The sequence below is a fragment of the Diadema antillarum genome, unplaced genomic scaffold (assembly GCF_040938485.1).
Source record: "Diadema antillarum isolate AM-2024a unplaced genomic scaffold, OU_Dant_1.0 seq00000007_RagTag, whole genome shotgun sequence".
Taxonomy (NCBI): Eukaryota; Metazoa; Echinodermata; class Echinoidea; order Diadematoida; family Diadematidae; genus Diadema; species Diadema antillarum.
The window spans coordinates 86,580-105,560 of record NW_027271129.1 but is presented as its reverse complement, the minus strand read 5'-3'; the positions used below and the strand labels follow the sequence as shown (position 1 = coordinate 105,560).

General features: G+C 35.5%; 1 protein-coding gene across 1 annotated transcript in view; it reads left to right on the top strand.

Moving 5' to 3' along the window:
- LOC139724953 (6-phosphofructo-2-kinase/fructose-2,6-bisphosphatase-like) overlaps window positions 1-18,981 on the top strand; it is a 142,899-nt gene that overhangs the window by 57,519 nt on the left and 66,399 nt on the right. Inside the window, 1 exon segment of the mRNA XM_071636069.1 lies at window positions 4,176-4,239. Coding sequence (XP_071492170.1) covers window positions 4,176-4,239 — 64 coding nt within the window.

Genomic DNA, 18,981 nt, shown 5'->3' with positions numbered 1-18,981 from the left:
ATGGAACAAAGAGGAAAATAATTTGCAATTATTAGCTGTAACTCATCAATATAGAAATTAAACACCCTATAATTAAAAAGTGTATTGGAAATGTAAATGATTATTGATTTGATGATTTTCACCTGTATTTTCAAGGTCATTGTCATGTTAGCCAAATCAATTACTACCAGATCTCCTAAATACTTGTTACAGACTACCAGTACTGTAAATATAAATATGATCAGACATTCTGAGAGAAAATCAAGTTTGAAAAGGTGTAAATCGTGTATGTTTGGAATATGCTAATATTAAGGAATTTACAGCTGTGTTCAGAACAATGTCAAAGTCAAAAGATCTGGAGATGACTTGAAATACTATATATGTAGCTTAAAATAGAATAGAAATGGAACATGATTAGCAGTTTTCAGCTTAAAGTCACCTTGAGTACTGAAATGGCACACAACTAAAAATCGATTTAAATACACTTTAACACCATTATGGTTATGGAAAACTGACAAATTGACTGTTTTTTATGGTTTTCAGCTGCATTTTCAAGGTCATTGCCAATAAGACAAAATGACATGTGATTATCCTTTTGGTACTAATTACAGACTATCATCACAGAAGATACCATTGTGTCTTGGCACTTCATCTCTGATTTATCACAATTTAAAATGTGTTGAAAACCCGATGTGTCATTTTACATCGACTTTTGGGTGTTTATGACCCTTTTCAAATGCATAAAAAAGCTATTGAGCATTCTGGTTACAAAAGTTTTTTGGTAACCCATGAAAATATAGGTAAATGTCTATCAATAAACAAAAATTGGTGTCGCTCCTTGATGGGACGAGTGGTGATTTTTGACCTTGAACTTGGCAACTTTTTGAAAAAAGCCAACTTTGAGGGTGCCCCACAAGAAAACAAAGAATATTTTTTGGTCGATTTTTGGTAGGTGTGTAGAGCAAGTGAGAGTCTGTAAATATGCATAATATTGGCTTCTAAGCTCATTGAATTTTGAAGTTATCAGCTTCCAAACATGCACCCCAAAACATTAACTTTGACGCTTAACACCATTTTCGGTGACCTCGTGTACAATAACTGATTGTCAGATCCATATATTGTGCATGTTAGGATCATAAAGTTCTTCCAGTTTACAGAAAATGAGCAATGTATTTCATCTAACTTGGCTGCAGCAGTCACTCAAAAATAGCAAATTTCATTTAATCAAACTCTGTTGTTCGGCCAATTGCTAACAAAACACACAAAACTTTTACTGCTGCACTGAAATGAATGTGATAACCTAATAGTAAAACCAAACTAAGCAGCAGATGGTTTTGATATAATATTTTATTCTTTAACACAGTTATCAGCCCACAGACTGCAATCTTTACCCTAAAACTTCATGTACAGTTTATTGGGGGCTGTAACTTTTCAGAAAAAGCCTGGATTAAAAAAAAAATAATGATTTAGATTTGACCCATTTCAATGTCACTCTTCAATGAAATATATCCAAATATTAATTATCCAAACTTCCAAATTTTTGGAGTTTGATGTTTTCCCTCATGTGGAAAAGCTTGTCATGCTGAATCAGGACCGCCAGATTTACCTAAAACTATCAAAAAACAAAACAAAACAAAACAAACAAACAAATGTGTAATGTGAAGAAAAATAAGCTTTATGAATAATTGTATGGTTTGTGAAATGTTGAGGCTGAGGTTTTCATTTACACACAGAGTTTAGTTTGCTATGCTATAACTGATTTAATGTGTGAGTTAGTGCTGTTACGTGATGCATGCAGAGCAGGTTAATGCATTGCAAACACCTTCATGGCTATGCAAACTTGTTCATATGGCACTTTAAATAAGGCTCTGTTTAATCTCGAAATTGACATAAATAGAAACAACAGTGATAGTAGCTGATGACAAAGAACAAGTTGTTACATGATTGTGGAGCCTTAGCATTGTCTATAAGATTAATTCAGTGAGTGTTTAACATTCAATAAATTAATAAAGAGCTGTTTTAGTTAATGCAGAGTTGCTTTTGAATATTCCGTAGTCCCATACATCATAATGTGTGGAGCCAGGCAGGTTTTTTTTTTTTTTTTTGGGGGGGGGGGGTTGAAAAGACCTTGATTTGGTTGTGAAATTTAGGCTGCATCTAGAATTACTGTTTTTAATAGTTGTGTTAATAAAAAAATTTAAAAAAAAGTAGTGTTGGCAAACATGGTACTGCTTGTGTATGCATCTTCATATTTGCATCAGTAATGTTTCGCGTTCCTGATATGTTTTTGTTGAAAATGATTTCAGGTAAAGTGCATAGTCATGGAATATTTCACACGTTTCACATTTGAAATCATTAAAACCTTTTTTTATATTGAAAGTAGGAAATATGAGTGTATGTGTGCACTTTTTTTGCAGGTGTGCGCTCAAAGCACTCCTGTTTTTCTAAGGTACTGTTTTTTATTCCAAAGGTTAATTAGTCTGAAAATAAAATTTGGTTCATTTTCCGAAGGTTCATTCTTCTGACTCTCGCACAAATTCCCTATAGCTAGAGTTGTATTCAGATGAAAATGAGGAAAGGGTTCATTAATTCGAACATTTTTTATGTTATTCCCAAGGTTTTTAATTAAAAAATGAAATGAGGTTTGTTCATCCAAAGTTTGATACAGTTTGTTCCTTCAAAAGTAGCAAACCCGGTTGGGGGGGGGGGGGGAGGGATCACAATTTCTGAAGAGTAGTTATGAAGGTTTGATGGTTCTAATCTATATCATGACTGGGGAGCTCACAGGATCCTCTGAAAGGGGATGATCAGTACACATATTTTTTTTTTCTGCCTTTGAGTGTCCTCTTACAATGATAGTTTCCATGTAATGCATTACTCATCTTGATAATGATGTGGAAGAGGGGAAGGGTGTTATACCGATGGAGGGAGGAGGAGAAAATGCTTCTTTAATTTATCAACACAAATACAGATTGTCATTATATTCCATTTTGTCATTAACTGATCGTTTAGGTATTTGTATCATGTGTGTGTTTGTGGGTGTGTGCATGTGTGTGCGTTTTCATTTAGCTTTCATTATATAATATCCTACCCTTTTTTTCATGACTACACCAAATTCTGTCACTTAATGAAGTTTATTTCATCTTCGGATTAACGAACCTTATTTCATTTTTGGTTTAGCAAACTTTGGGAATAGCAAACCTTATTTTATTTTGGGACTAACAAACCTTTTGAATAATGAACCTTATTTCAATTTCAAAATAACAAATCTTATTTTATGTGTGGATTAGCAAACCTGTAGGATAACGAACAGTATTTCATTTTCAGATTTATGAACCTTTAAAATAACAAACCTGAAAAGTGAACCTTATTTCATTTTCAGAATTGATAACCTTCAGAAAAAGAACTGTTAGCGTTTTTTAGTATGCATAACTGGTATGACTAATTTAGTAATATATACATTGTACATGTATTATGCTTATTTGGTATCATGATGCTGTACTCATTGTTTTGTTCAAAAACCTTGACTGCAAACATTTTTAATGGATGATATTGCTCCATGGTTTGCAAGGACAAAATAGTCAACACAAATAATTCCACTGTTGTAGTTACCAACTTTGACAATTACTTGAAAAGTTGTTAATGATGCATGTAGAAAATTGGATATGACTGCTCTGAGCCAGCAGTTTATGACTTTTATTGTATCCTTCTACTGCAACATGGCTTTGATGTTCCATCTAATTACATTAAAGAGAAGCAAAGATGTCATTTTGAAAGAGAAGTAATTTCATTCATTGATGAATATACATAGAGAGTTGGGGATAATTCTGCTTATCATCTGTGAATTAATTTGAGTGATTTTTTGATCAATGCAAAGTGTGAGTCATGGGATAATATATAATTTTGTCTCACCTTACATCAAAAAGTGTCATACATGCGCTACTTGCAGGAGAGCCAGAAATTTGCCCTTCTGAAATTGATTTCAAATTAGTTTAATGGTGTTTTAGTTCATTTAGATCCAATGTCAGAGCTGATCACCTCTAAACGGTATCAAAACATGTTATGACTACATGAGTAGAAGCTGGCAGTAGCTTAGGAATTTGTTGTGAAGATTTGTGTAGAGCTGTGGACGAGACAGATAATGAATAGATAATGTTCTCATGACCTTTTGTGATGTCTGATGTTGCTGTCTGCAGGCAATGTGCCAAGCATGCTCTGGATGACATGACTGCGTGGCTGGACAAGGAAGGGGAGGTTGCTGTGAGTTTATGCAACATTCTATAATTTACAAAAGATTATATTCTGCATGTAGGCCCCTTTTCACAGTGACAGGAACTACAAATAAAATGTGTAGATTATAATTATTTTCTCATTGTGTACAAAGATTACTGTATACACCAAATATTTCACGAGGTTTTTAATTTCACGAATTTCGCGAGTCAGGTGCTATTCTCTAAATTAAAGACACGCAAAAATATTGACTCTGATCCCAATGTGGACGTGACGTGCGCGTGTACATTTCTCTGTTCAGTACAGGACTCCACGATCGCAAATTTAACCACTCGCGAAATTGTGGGGAATTCCCAATTCACGAAAATTTAGACTCGCGAAATATATAGCGTATACAGTAAGCTATTTCCAAAATGAAGTAGGTCTTGAATGGAGCCCTACTGAATACAGCATACACATGAGTTTATGGTATGCAGGGGTCGCACTTAACTTTTTTTTTTAACTAGCCAGGCGGACTACTTAGAATCAATTTTGACACTGAAGCAATATTTTGGCTAGCCAGACGGACTAGTAGTGGGGTGGCTTTGTGACAAATATACTGATAATCGTGACACGCCGGACAAAAGTGTCATTTTTTCCTCAGACATTTGTATATATATGAGGATCAAAATTAGGGGGTGCTCCAAGAAATCCGCTAACAGAAAAAATGAGAAAATGCCCTTAATTTGTACATAACAATAATGTCTGAATTTAAAGACTATACATAGGGCATTCGCCAGGTTTCTGTACAATGCAATGCAATGTACATGGTTGCTAGTCTTAAAATTCAGACCCATAATACGACATATTATGTGCATGTTTACAGTAATACACCATTTTTACTGGTTTTCCTATGGTAACAGGTGGTTAGTCTGTGTTGCAGACCTGAGGGAGGTGTGTTGGAATAGTCCAGTTTTCTTAAGCACCTTTTCATTAAATAATTTGATATAATTTCTGGTAAAGGATTTTTTTTAGTACTGTCTACCTCCTGTAGAGAAATGGCAAAGAGTGACATGTGACTCTGGCTCAGATACTTTAAATCTTGGGCAATGACTGAGCCAGGTGTAGGACTATGTCACAGCTCATTTTTTCTCCCAGAGCTACTAGTTTACCAGTAGAAGAGCTGCATATTCCATTGAGAACTTAAGGTTTTGGGTATTGCCCTACATATTTCCTAACAAATTTAACCCGTTTCCTCCAAGATTGTGTGAATTCCATAGGTTTAGCGCAGGGATTACCTGGTTCCCGTAAGCAATTTTTATAGTCCGCACTTCCCCTCTCTATATGTTTCTTATTTCTTATGGGGGTTATTCAAATGTTTAAAAAGGTTAAAAGTTTGTTTTCATAGATGAAGTTGAATTTAGACAATTTGAATATTTTTGAAAATATATTGATATTTGTAATTTCACTCATAAAGACTTAAAGCGGTTTGAATATTTTTGGTCTGATAGCTATGTATAGACATGTTATTAAAAAGTAAAAGCAATGTTTGAAGGGTTCATATTATCCAAAGAGGGTGGGATGTAGTTGGCTGGTGAACAAAGTCTATGGGGAAGTTTAAAGAGTTGATAGAAATAAAACAAAATCGGCATAGAGCAGAATCTAAATCACAATATAATATATGACAAATTCCCGACCCCAAATGCGGTTGATTCTATGATGCTTTATGTGAAAATACATTCCACCCAAAATACATGTGATTGATAGGAGGAAAAAGTATAGTACATTAAAAACAATATAGTTCAACTAACCCCATTAGTCCAGCAGCATAATGAAATGATTGTTAAGTTTTATCGCCTTGTCAATTGAAGATGATGTTACATAATGACAATTATCAAAGTCAGCTAGATCTACTAGTATATCAAGAAACCAAAAAGAAGGGGTGGGGTGGGGTGGGGAGAGAAGAATGAAGTAAATTATTAGTATCTGTAGTTTTGGTTTTCAGTATATTCATTTTAGTTTCCTTAATTTCCGTTAGGTCATCATGGATTGGAGCATTTGTGTACTAGTAATCTGCCAGGAACAAACGCAAGAAAAACTTAAAGGTCCTATATATACACTTTTGGGAGAGTGACTTGAAAAAAATGTTCAGGATATCACATTTTATGCATAATATGTGTAGGTCTGGGGACATTTCATGAAGCATTTTGTCCGACAAGTTTTCGGACAAATTTGCTCTCTGCCAATCAGATGCAAGGATTTCTGTAGTTTGTAACAGTTTGTCAGAAAAATATCTGACCAAACTGCTTCATGAAATGCCCCCCTGTTGTATCACAAGACATCCTACCATATACAGTTTTTGCAATCAAAGCAAACATATAAAGAGATATCAGTATTTTTCTCATTAAAGCATAAATGCGGACGGTTTAGTCTGGAAACATGTTATCATAGAAATATTGTTCACATTTTGTGTTATTAACAATACTTAACATTGATTATACAGATTCATTTTTTTACAGAGGTTCTTTCTATCCGTAACTCACACTTAAGAATAATTTTCAAGCACTAATTTTGGGTTTTTGCCTTTAATTATCCACAAAAAGGAGGACTCAATGCATAAAAGGTGTATGCTTTATTTTTGGAAAATGTTGAGGAGATCAGGAAAATTATATATATTGATGTAGATTTTGGACCTGAAGGAGCAGTTGAAGCATTTTTAAGGAAAACAATGCCTTGTGGAATCGTTCTTATCATCAAAAATTAATAATGACAAACTCAAATGAAAATTGGAGGGGGGAAGAAAAGATGAACATAATGACATGAGATAGCTTGGTAAAGATTAAATGCTAAAATAGACAATGCAGCCTCTTTTCTCAGTTCATACTTATCCAGAGTGTGTGCTTTCTTTCCAGTACCGGTATTATTATTTAGATAGGTTAGGGGAATCCCTTTGAATTGTGTGATACATCATTTTAAAGCTTACAGTCTGCTCTTTCAGAATCTGTCCTTAAAGGACAAGTCCACTTTCATGTACACATGGATTCAGTGAATACAACAATATTAGTAGGACACATCACAGAAAGCTTGGAAAAAATCGTACAATCCGTTCAAAAGTTATGATTTTTTAAGGTATCTGCACAGTCGCGGCTGGATGAAAAGACTACCACAGTGTATGATGGCACATGCGCACATTCTAAGGAAAATAAAATGAGAATTTCACAAAACCATACTTTTTGAATAAAGTTCACATAGTTTCTTTGACTTGCTACTGACGTATGTCAAGGGTAATATTATTCCCCCTGCCTTCTGAAAGAGAAGTCGAGTATCCTTTTGTATTAAAGCGAAAATAATTTATGTTGAATTTTCTTTATTCATTCTTTATATCGTTGTACACATGTGACATTACAAGGTATAGTAGTCTTCTCATCCAGCCTCGGCTGCATGAGCAGAAACTTCAAAAATTCATAACTTTAGAACGGATTGTCCAATTTTCCTCAAACTCTCACTGATGTGTTCTACTATTGTTGCTGCATTCACTCAACCCACCTGCTATAAAGGTGACAAATCTTTGTCTGGCGACTTTTTTGTTGATCAATTATACCAACCTTGATGGAAATCTCTTCAAATTCATAAGTTCTGAAGTCTCCTTTAAGTTTAACCAAAATCTATATATGTAGTTGCCATGGCAACATACCACTTAACACTAATGAAAAGTATTTCAAACCTCTATACATCCCATCGATCAGTTGTACCTATTCAAATGGAATCTCTTCCAAACTGGAAAATAGCCTCCTGTAACTAACTTCAATTAAAAACCCTAGTTTTGGGTTGCCATGGCAATGCACAAATCAACAATTATATTTGACCCCTGGTTTATACTCTTGGTACCTTCTATACAACGTTCATATCAAATTTTGTGAAAACTGAATCTTCCTACCTGGAGAAATAAACAAAAACATGATTTTTAGAAAAAGTTCATTGACCTTTGACCTTTGGAAAATTCACTCCAAATTCAATCAAAATATTTTACTTGTTCTCAATATTCTTCCTGCCAAGTTTTATCCAGATTGGATATTCCTGACCTGAGAAATAGCCAAAAAACCTATTTCACAAATAAAGGTCATTGACCTTTGACCTCTGACCTCCTTCCCAGCATCAATTTTCTTGGAGCACCCTATTTTTTGAGAAGGTACATCATGAAGTACCTTTGGTGAAAAAATCATGCTTTTGTCCGCCGTGTCACGATAATTTCACTAAGCCACCCCACTATAGTAACTTCAGAATTTTATGATTTTTAGCTAGTCCGACGTGATTTTGGGTGGCCAATGGCCAGCGGACCATTGCCAATTTTGAACCCTGGTATGTGATTTGCTGTTGGCTATAGGGAATGAATAAAAACCAGATATACAACTGATGATTTTTATAACAAATATGACAATCGCATTGTAACTGATTGACAAATTGTGACCGTGCATCACAAAACGAACAAAAAGTTGCACACGCTGATTTTGTGTGAGAGATGAAAATAGGTGAAATAGGTCAACATAGCCAATCTTGACTTTTTCATATTTTCTGAAAGAGCAAGTCTTCTACTACATTATACTAAAGTTTGGAATCATAAAACGAAAAGGAAATTGAATTTTTATCAGTTTTTCTGGAACATTTTTTGGTAGAATAATGTGATTAGGTGTTTCTAAAAGAGTCCTCTGTTCATTTCTTAAAAAACCCTGTCCATGCTGATCACTTTCAACTCCAATAACTTTAGAAGGGATAATGCTACTGCTTTGAAAGTTGGCATTGATCATCAACAGAATGTGTTGATAAAGCATGCTTAATTTCAGCTTAATCTGATAATCTCTTCATTGTTGTTACTCTGGTGGTTATCATCCTGTTATTTGTTCCGTTCACCGTGCAGCTAGCATGGCTTGGTAAAGATTAAGCGCTTGAATAGACCCAGGGGCCGTATTCTGAGAGCTTATTAAGTGTCTGATTAGCACTTAATTACCGAATTGGTATTCTGAGAGCATGATTAAGTAGGGGGTATATTAACTACCATAGCAACAAGCGTTTTGGCGGGAAGGACCTACGCGTTTGCGCGTATCAATGCGCGCGCACCTCTGAGAGGACTTAATCACAGAGTTAATTACGAATCGGTATTCTGAGGGTGTAATTAAAGGACAAGTTCACCTTCATAAACATAAGGATTGAGAAAATGCAACAATATTAGTAGAACACATCAGTGAAAGTTTGAAGAAAATTGGACAATCGATGCAAAAGTTATGAATTTTTAAAATTTTTGTGTTGGAACCGCTGGATGAGGAGACTACTACAGCTTGTGAGTCATATGCGTACAACAGTATAAAGAAAATGTAAAGAAAATTCAACATATTTTCACTTTTTTCGCATAATAAAAGAGCACTTGACTTGCCTCTTTCTAAAGGCAGGGGGAATAATATTACCCATAACATTTGTCGGTAACGAGTCGGGGGAATGCGTACTTTTTTCAAAAGATGAAATTTTGTGAAATTCTCTTTATATTTTCCTTATATTGTTGTACGCATGTGACATCTAAGTTATTCACACACTGCAGTAGTCTGCTCATCCAGCGGTTACTGCACAAAAACTTCAAAAATTCATAACTTTTGAACGGATTGTCCGATTTCCCTCAAACTTTCAATGATGTGTTCTACTAATATTGCTACATTCTCTCAATCCTTATGTTTATGAAGGTGAACTTGTCCTTTAAGTATGAAAGTTAATGGAAAACTTAATGATACCAAAGAGTGTCATTAACTACTCCGATATCATGCATTACATCACGTTTTCTCTGCCACTGCGGTACTTACCGTCTTAGGTAACCGAGGAGCAGTTGAATCTTGTTATCATGGTATCCGTAAAATTCAGAGAAAAAAAAGAAATATAACCAATCTTCGAGGAATTTTGTCATTTTATTTGAGCAAAGAGGTTGAGATCTTCGCGTTCGTAGGTGAGGGGTTGTAATCAAATACCGGAGTGTGCGCACGGAGCTCTTGGGCTGTAATTACAGGGGGTGTGGAGGAGCGCGCATTGAGGGCATATTTGCGCGTGTAATCATCATTTTGGCTTCTAACAACGCGTCTGATTGGATGGAATAACAATTAGATGGGAGGGATCTAAAATAATTACAGGAGACTTAATCATACCTTAATTACGTCCTCAGAATACCGATTTTGCCCATGATTAAGGGCCTATTAACTTCACGACTTAATCACGAAGTTAATTACAGACTTAATTATGACCTCAGAATACAACCCCTGTTCTTCAGAGCCTCTTTTCTCAGTTCACACTTATCCAGAGTGTGTACTTTCTTTCCAATATTTAGATAGGTTAGGAGAGTCCATTTGGATTGAGTTATATATCATTTTAAAGCTTAGAGTCTGCTCTTTCAGAATCTGGATACTTTTTGTTGGTTTTGTGGAGCCGAGTCACAATTGCCCTTCATTGATGTAAGTGAAAAGCGATTGTTCAGTGTTTTAGTAGTAGCCATGATAAAAATCATGGGCATACTCACTCGGGTTGGACTAGATCCAAAGACCTCCAGATTGCTAGCCAGGCAGCATATCTGCTAGACTACTGAGTCCATGGGCCAAGTCAGATGTTGGTACCCCCAAAAGGGACAAAACCTGTGTGGTGCCATTTTGTATCAAACTATGATAGCAATTCCAAATGAGTAGATTAGTCTTGAAAAATAGTCTTCAACCAATGCGTTCAGAACTTTAATAATCAGTCTGTCTAGTCTATGTTTAAGGAGGCCATATCCAAAGGCTATGTTACATGGTACCTCCCTTTATGTTACCCCCCCCCCAAAAAAAAGACATTTTATTTCTGCAAAATTGTAGCAGAATTTGTCCCTTTAAAGCCTCTGTTACACTGATTCAAATCAACTGCGAATCTACCCGAATACACGTGTTCGGGTGGATTCAGGAGCATTCTGTTCTCCTTCGCTGAATGGGCGAAAATTCGGGACGGATTATAGAACATGCGTGGAGGGATTCGGCTCATTTTGAAATGTTCAAAACCAGCCAAATACCCTCCAAAATACTCCCGAATGTGGCCCCGACAAATGCCATTCGGGCCATATTCGGGATGTATTCAGATGGAATTCGGTTTGATTCGGGGAGGTTTTCAGGGCATTCTGGGCAGATTTGGGCCTATTCGTATCTTCGTATCAGGGGAGTAACAGCTCCGAATAATCTAGCCAAATAGACCCAAATATTACGAATAGAGCTGAATCTGCCCAGAATGCCCCGAATACCTCCCCGAATCCATCGGAATCATTACCAGAATACAGAGCCGAGTACAGGTGAGTGAACTGAATAGGCCAGAATACAGCCGAATAGCAGCCAAATAGGTCGAATGAGTGGCCAGAATGACCTGAATAGTCTTGTGAATATAGCCTGATTGGGAGGCCATATTCGGGTCCGATTTGTGCCGAATTTGGACGATTCTGGGGCATGTTCGGCAAATTCGATGGCGTATTCGGTGCATTGGATTCGAGTCAACATTCGGGTGGTCATTCGGCTGCAATCGGGGCATTCGGGCCACATTCGGCTCGATTCTGGCCACATTTGGGTTGGCATTCGGCTTTATTCGGGATGCCCAAAATTGATTCGGAACAATTCTTCGCGATTCTGCTCTGATACGGGATCTGTTCGGAACCTATTTGTCTCTGATTCGGGGAGCTCCCCGAATCAGAGAAAAATAGGTTCCGAATCCAATGAATCCATCCGCTTCAAGACATATTCGGGCAGAAATGGTCCAAATTTATTTTGGAGAATTTGGTTCTGGAGTAACCCTGGCTTAAAGGGATCATATAGTTTTGGTTGAGACCAAACTTCAGATTTGTAACATTTTTCGGTCAGATAATGAGAAATCTCTTATGAAATATGAAAGAGCATGTAATTTCAAGAGGGATTCAATGTTTATTTGATGAAAAGTCATTTTGAAATGGCTGAGATATCCAAAACAGAGCAATCCTGATAAAAGGTGGGACCCACCTTTTATTACGATTGCTTTATTTTACTTTGTTTTTGGATGTCTTAGCCATTCCAAAACCGATTTTCTACCGATGAACTTTGAATTCCTCAAGGAATGGTATGCTATGTATTATTTCATATGTGATTGCTTGATATCTCGCAAAAAGTTAAAGCCCAATCATCATCTCCACCAATACTACTGTAAAAGTGGATATTTTCGCGCGACTAATTTTTCGCGCTTGGCCGGGTCGGAAGAGTTTCGCGTGTTTTTAATTCCGCGGAATCAAGACATCACGCACAGGCACATATGGCAAGCAAAAATATTCGCGTGCTTTTAGTTTCGCGCTAGTTCTGGTTGCGCGAAATGCGCGAAAATTTGAAGCAATTTAAATGAAACTTAGGGTAGATGATGATATTGAGGTATAGATGTGCAAGACATGTTTTTTGTGTTTGTCGGACAATGCGTTGCCATGGTAACCATAATTTTACCAAAACCTTGTGGATTTAATAACTTCCATAGTATTTAAGCAATCAATTTCAAAATTGGTATCTATGATGATCTATAGGTGTAGTTATGCGAGACACTCTTTGTGTTTGTACTTGACAAGCGTTGCCATGGTAACCGCATATTTTCTTTGAAATCTTGTGGAGTGAACAACTTCCACAGTTTTGAAGCAATTGAAATCAAATTTGGTAGGCATTATGGCCTTGAGGCATAGATGTGGAACGCACATTTTTTGTGTTTGTCGGACAAAGCGTTGCCATGGTAACCATAATTTCACCAGAACCTTGTGGATTGAATAACTTTCACATCATTCAAGCAATTAAGATCAAATTTAGTATGTACGATGATCAGGAGGTGTAGTTATGCGAGACACCAATGTGTTAATATAAGAAAAATGTGTTGCCATGGTAACCACTCATTTTTGTATCAAATTGAACCATTTAATCTATGAAGGTGAAATTTGGTGTGTATGATGCTCTTTAAGTGTAGTTTTGCAAAATGTCCATTATATTTGTATCGGACAATGCGTTGCCATGGTAACCGCATGTTTTTTAAAATCCTGTGGAGTGAACTTCTTCCAATGTTTTCAAGCAGTTGAAATCAAATTTGGTAGGCATTATGGCCCTGAGGTATAGATGTGGAACACATAATTTTTGTGTTTGTCACACAAACCGTTGCCATGGTAACCACAATTTTACCAAAACCTTGCAGATCGAGTAACTTTTCCATCATTCAGTTCATTTAATTCAATTCATACATTTATTCAGTAATAAAAATCGTTTCGATATAAAACGTTTACAAAATGTAGCAGGTACAGTTCTGAGAAAGCCAGAGGCTTGTTAAAATAGAATGTACCCTTGAAAACAAATCATACTCATATTGCAATTTAAACATTAAAATATCAAACGATAAAAGGAGCACAGAGAGAATGAAGCATATTAAAACAAGCACAAAATTGAAATTAACAGAAATTACCAATTACATCAAGGGAACATGGAGAGAATAAAACATACTAAGACAGAGGACAAAACAAAACAAATAATATCACATTAGAGGTCAATAGCACAATCAGGGTATGCAATTGTGTAACAGGGCAAAAATGAAAAAACTTGGTGAAAATGCTTTTTTTGTTTGTTGTAGCTGAGTGTTCAAATTTTCATTTCATGTAAAGAAAGAGTCAAAATTTTGCATTAAACTGCGCATAAATTAGCATTTGAATTAGGGGTGTCGAATTACATTGAAATGACTAATATATTGGAAAAATTCATTAAAAAAAAGGAGAATGTTTTTTTCATCTGATATTGCTGTTAGATATTCTTGATAAATATCCCTTTCATTCACCACCAGCACATAGCCATGACATATCACAAAATATGAATGAATTTCATATTTTCACTTCTCGAAATGGATGATCAATTTTGTAGGCATTATTTTGAATTCAAATAAAACCACTTTTACATATTTTATCATATTTCACTTTTGCCAAAGAGTGAAGAGGCGAAACTTTCAGGAATAGGTAACAGACATATAGTGGCCATTATTACAAATTTTTATGAAATTAGGGCTGGTACTTTGGAAGGTCTATATTATATTTTTCATCAAAAAATTATCTGTACAGTTTGACCTTGAATGTGTGCACAGTGTTTGGATCAATTCTCATATTTGTAAACACAGATAGAAGAATGAATGTGAGATTTATGATGACTTGAGTTGATAGCCAAGCTGTGACACTCAAACAATGACATATTAAGCCCAAATACTATGTTTTTGCTTATGATATCTTTAGAAATTAGACAAGCATTGAAATATGAACACTGAACACTTAGATATGACCTTCATGCAGTATAACATGGGCGTGTATCGCACTTTTTTATGCTCAGCAATTTGTAAAAATATAAAAAAATAAGTTCCTATTGCTCAAATTTGCTAAAATTTTCATACAATAGATTTCTACATATGTACAATTCATGGTTAAAAAAAAACAAGGATATTCAATAAGGGGAAAAGATTCTTTAAAGTAGTCAAATTAGGATATACCTCACTGAAAATACTGAAAAACGGCTGCACTTATTTTACTCAGCATTTGAAAATGGCTCAAAACTCAAAACTGGCTGAACATTTATTGGCAAACAGCGCACCATATTGTAGTGTGTCTTCAGTACTTTCAGGAAAAGCAGAAAAATAAGCTGTTTCTCCATGTATAGCTGTACAGCATGGGTTAAAAGGTCACAATGTCACAAAAATAAGCCAGCATTACACTCCTACCAGGATGGGACTTCAGACCTTATAACTTTCTCCAGCTGAAAGAACCACTGTTTTTTATTGCATGCAAGCAATGCCAGGAAAAAATCCATTAATTTGATACCAAACACATAGGGGAAATTCAAGTTACTTCAAACAAAGTGTTGCATTAATTTCAATTATTGCATCATGACAAATGTTCACACAATGTTTTTTAGCAATTCGACCAATAATTTCTTAGCTAGACCCCAAATGCATGGTTAGTAACGTTACGGTTAGTAACGTTACATTTGTCCGGAGTAATTCCGCAGGTCATTTCACCCTTTTGTAATTGACAAAATGTCACATGACTTCTGGAGTATTTAAATGTATTTATCTTTTACCCTTTAGCAAAACTTTGAGGAAAAAATTTCAAAGGAACCCACTGTAATTTGCATTTAAGTGAATTTCAGCATCCCCAGTCCCACATGTACATTTTAAATGATGGTTTTAGATCTCGCGAAATCAATAAATACGAAAGATAAAATCTACTGAATTTAAAAGACCTTAATGATTGGTGAACATCCATGGCATTAGTTGATACCTAGATTAAAGAGTAAGATAAAGAGGCACATTTCTTTTATCCATGTCATGTCCACTAGACTTAAAATATGGACCTCAAATCTTGATTTTACGTAAGTTGTAAAACGCTTTTTTTGACGCATTACATGGGTTTTGGGGGACTTTTTGGTAATTAATCTTTAATAATTAACAGTAAATGAGAAGAAATTACCTATTGTCTTCCCACATGTGATTACTGATGTCTTAGCATGCTGCATGTGAATTTTTAAGTCAGTTGGTGCATTCTTTTAGAAGTTACAATTTTTTAAAGTGAGAAAGTCATGATTGCATACCCTGATTGTGCTTATCACCATGAAGCAAAGCAAGCAAAACAGAACGAGGTATAGAACGAGACTACAAAAATTTGTGTAAATAGTACGAGAAGACATTACCGATTGCAGCTCATGTAAAATACATAATTAAAAAATGTAATTCAAATTTCCTATTTTGACTAAAATGAGGAGAGGGCAAGAGCATATCGAAATTTTTTCTTGAAATTGTTCGGAGGCAGCTTTTAAAGATTTTCCGGAATTCCGGAGTTCCAAATATTAGATCCATGAAACCTTATCAACTGTTTTTGGGCACGAGTTGTTCGGAAAAAGAATGGATAAATATTGAATTGATGCCGTGTGTTTTTTGAGTGAATTTCATTACAACGTTTGAAATAATCCATAAAAACAGATGGAAGTGTATTGTGAATAAACTTATACATAAAAATTCCAGTCTTGTACAAAACCAAATCAGACAGAGATAAGACGCCGAGGCGTCGAAATAGATCATGTGTATGCGCACGATAATGTGAGCCAGTGCAAAGACGAATAACCTGTTTCTGTAACACCACTAGTCTCTTTAAAAAGTAGGCAGATGCACGACCCCATATGAGGTTACAGTAGTTAAGGTAATATAGTGGTGTTGTACAGTGCATGCAGGGCATTTAATGGTAACATACAATGTAGTACGCAGCTTATGCAGAACACCAATATTCATGCTTATCTTAAGGGAAATATATCGTATATGACTGGTCCAGGATAATTTCTGATCAATAATTAAACCGAGGAAATTGACATTGTCAACCTGTGAAATATCATTGTTATTAAGTTTCAGTTTTACATCTGCAGAGGCACTTTTATTCTTCATATTATGCAACATATACTTAGTCTTTGATACATTGAGTTGCAATTTATTAGCTTGAAACCAGTTTGAAACCTTTTCCAACTCAATCAGTATTTGCTACAGACAAAAGTCTATCTAAGCTTGTATCTGCAAAAAAGATGGTGGTATCATCCACGTAAAGTATCATTGTGAGTGACTTTGAGACTCTTGGAAGGTCATTGACAAAGATCAAAAAGAGAAGAGGTCCCAAAATACTTCCCTGGGGGACCCCTATCGAAATCCGTGCAAGGGTAGATAGAGAATCTTTAACCTGGACACATTGTTTTCTGTTTGAAAGATAACTTGAGAACCATTGATTAGCTATTCCTCTCACACCATACCATTTAAGTTTGTAAAGAAGGATTTCATGATCAACACAATCGAAAGCTTTACTGAGGTCAATGTAAACACATAGTTTCTTTTCATCATAGAATATATTGAGCAATTCAGTTGCATAAAGCAACGCCAATTCAGTTGAATGGTTAGCTCGAAAACCAAATTATTTGTTCGTTAGCACCTTGTGGGTGGTCAGGTGGTTGTACAGCCTATCATAGACAATGCGCTCAAGAATTTTCGACAACGTTGGAAGAAGGGAAATAGGTCGGTAGTTACTTAGAGCATTGACATCACCATTTTTAAAAACAGGAACTACTTTACTGACTTTCATCGATTCTGGAAAAACACCAGTTGACATAGACAAATTGCAAATATGTGTGATAGGAATCGAGATAAATGATATAACATCTTTTATAACACTGGAGTTAATACCATCAGTACCTGTGGACATAGATTGTTTCATTTTAGAAATGACTTTCAAAATTTCACATTCATCAGTTGGATACATAAATAATGACATAACATTATGTGAGCTCAAAAAAGATGTGAAATGTTTTTCTGAGGCTTCAATATTTGAGGCGACATTTTTACCAATATGACTGAAGTAATCGTTAAAACTATTGGCATTCTCATTTTCACTACACACTTTTTTATTATTTTTATAACAAAAGAGGGCAAAGGTTTGTGTGTGTTTTTACCGAGTAACTCTTTCAGAACATTCCACGTCTTTTTCAAATTATTTAGATTAGTTTCCAGGAGACGTGCATAATACGACTTTCGATATTCATGGAGCGCAGAATACCAGCTGTGATCCAAGGTTTCTTTGCCCGTTTCTTGTCTTTATCTTTATGTCTAGATTTAGTACGGTATGTTTCTTGCAAACACCGGTAAAAATATTTATGAATGTATCATACGCAGAATTAACATCTGACTGGTTTGTTACAGCTGTAAAGTCAACTGACTTAAGTTCCTCATTAAGGGATGAAATACGAAGTTGTGTGGAAAAACATGGTGATTTAATAAAATTACCATGTATCCCATCATGAGTGAACTGAAAAATTGGAAAATGATCGGAAATATTGGTGTATAATAAACCAGAAAAAATTGATTTGTCAGTTACATTCAAGCAAATAAAGTCAAATTTAGTATGTATCATGATCTAGAAGTGTAGTTTTGCAAGACACCAATGTGTTAGTTTAAGGAAAATGTGTTGCCATGGTAACCACTCATTTTTGTATCAAAATAAAACATTCAAGCTATGAAGGTCAAATTTGGTGTGTATGATGGTCTTTAAGTGTAGTTATGCAAAATGTCCCTTGTGTTTGTATCAGACAATGCATTGCCATGATAACCACACTTTTTAATCAAACCTTGTGGAACTCAGTGTCAGCTCTGTAGTTGTACAGTAAACTGAAATTATTCTGTTTCCAATTCGACAAGTGCACAAACTTGGTATTAACGTCATTGCCCTCATGACATCACATACTTTAAAGCGACACTAGGGGCGGGGGTATTAATCACCTTCAGTGATAATTCTAGTTTTCATTGATCTTACTTTGAAAAAAAAAATACAAGGATAAAAAGACTGCTATTCAAAATGATTTCGTTGACCATTGTTATCGTCTAGCACGTCCAAGTTTTTCCTGCTAGCCTAAAGGTCCAGACTGTGGAAATCGATACAGCTTACATGCAATACAATGCAGGAATTCTTACGATAATGTTGTGTAGCGGTGTTTAGCTACTCGGGATCAGTTATGTTCATGGTTTGATATAGAGGTACCAAGTGCAGATACATTGTATGTAAAGTAGACGCAAGAGAAACATAGGCTCCGGAGACTGGATTTGTCTTTCAGAGTATGTTTATTTATTGAGTTTTAGTTTTTAACTCAAGAATCAAAAGGTTTATAAGTGCAAGTCGCCTTCACAATAATATCAGAGAGCAAT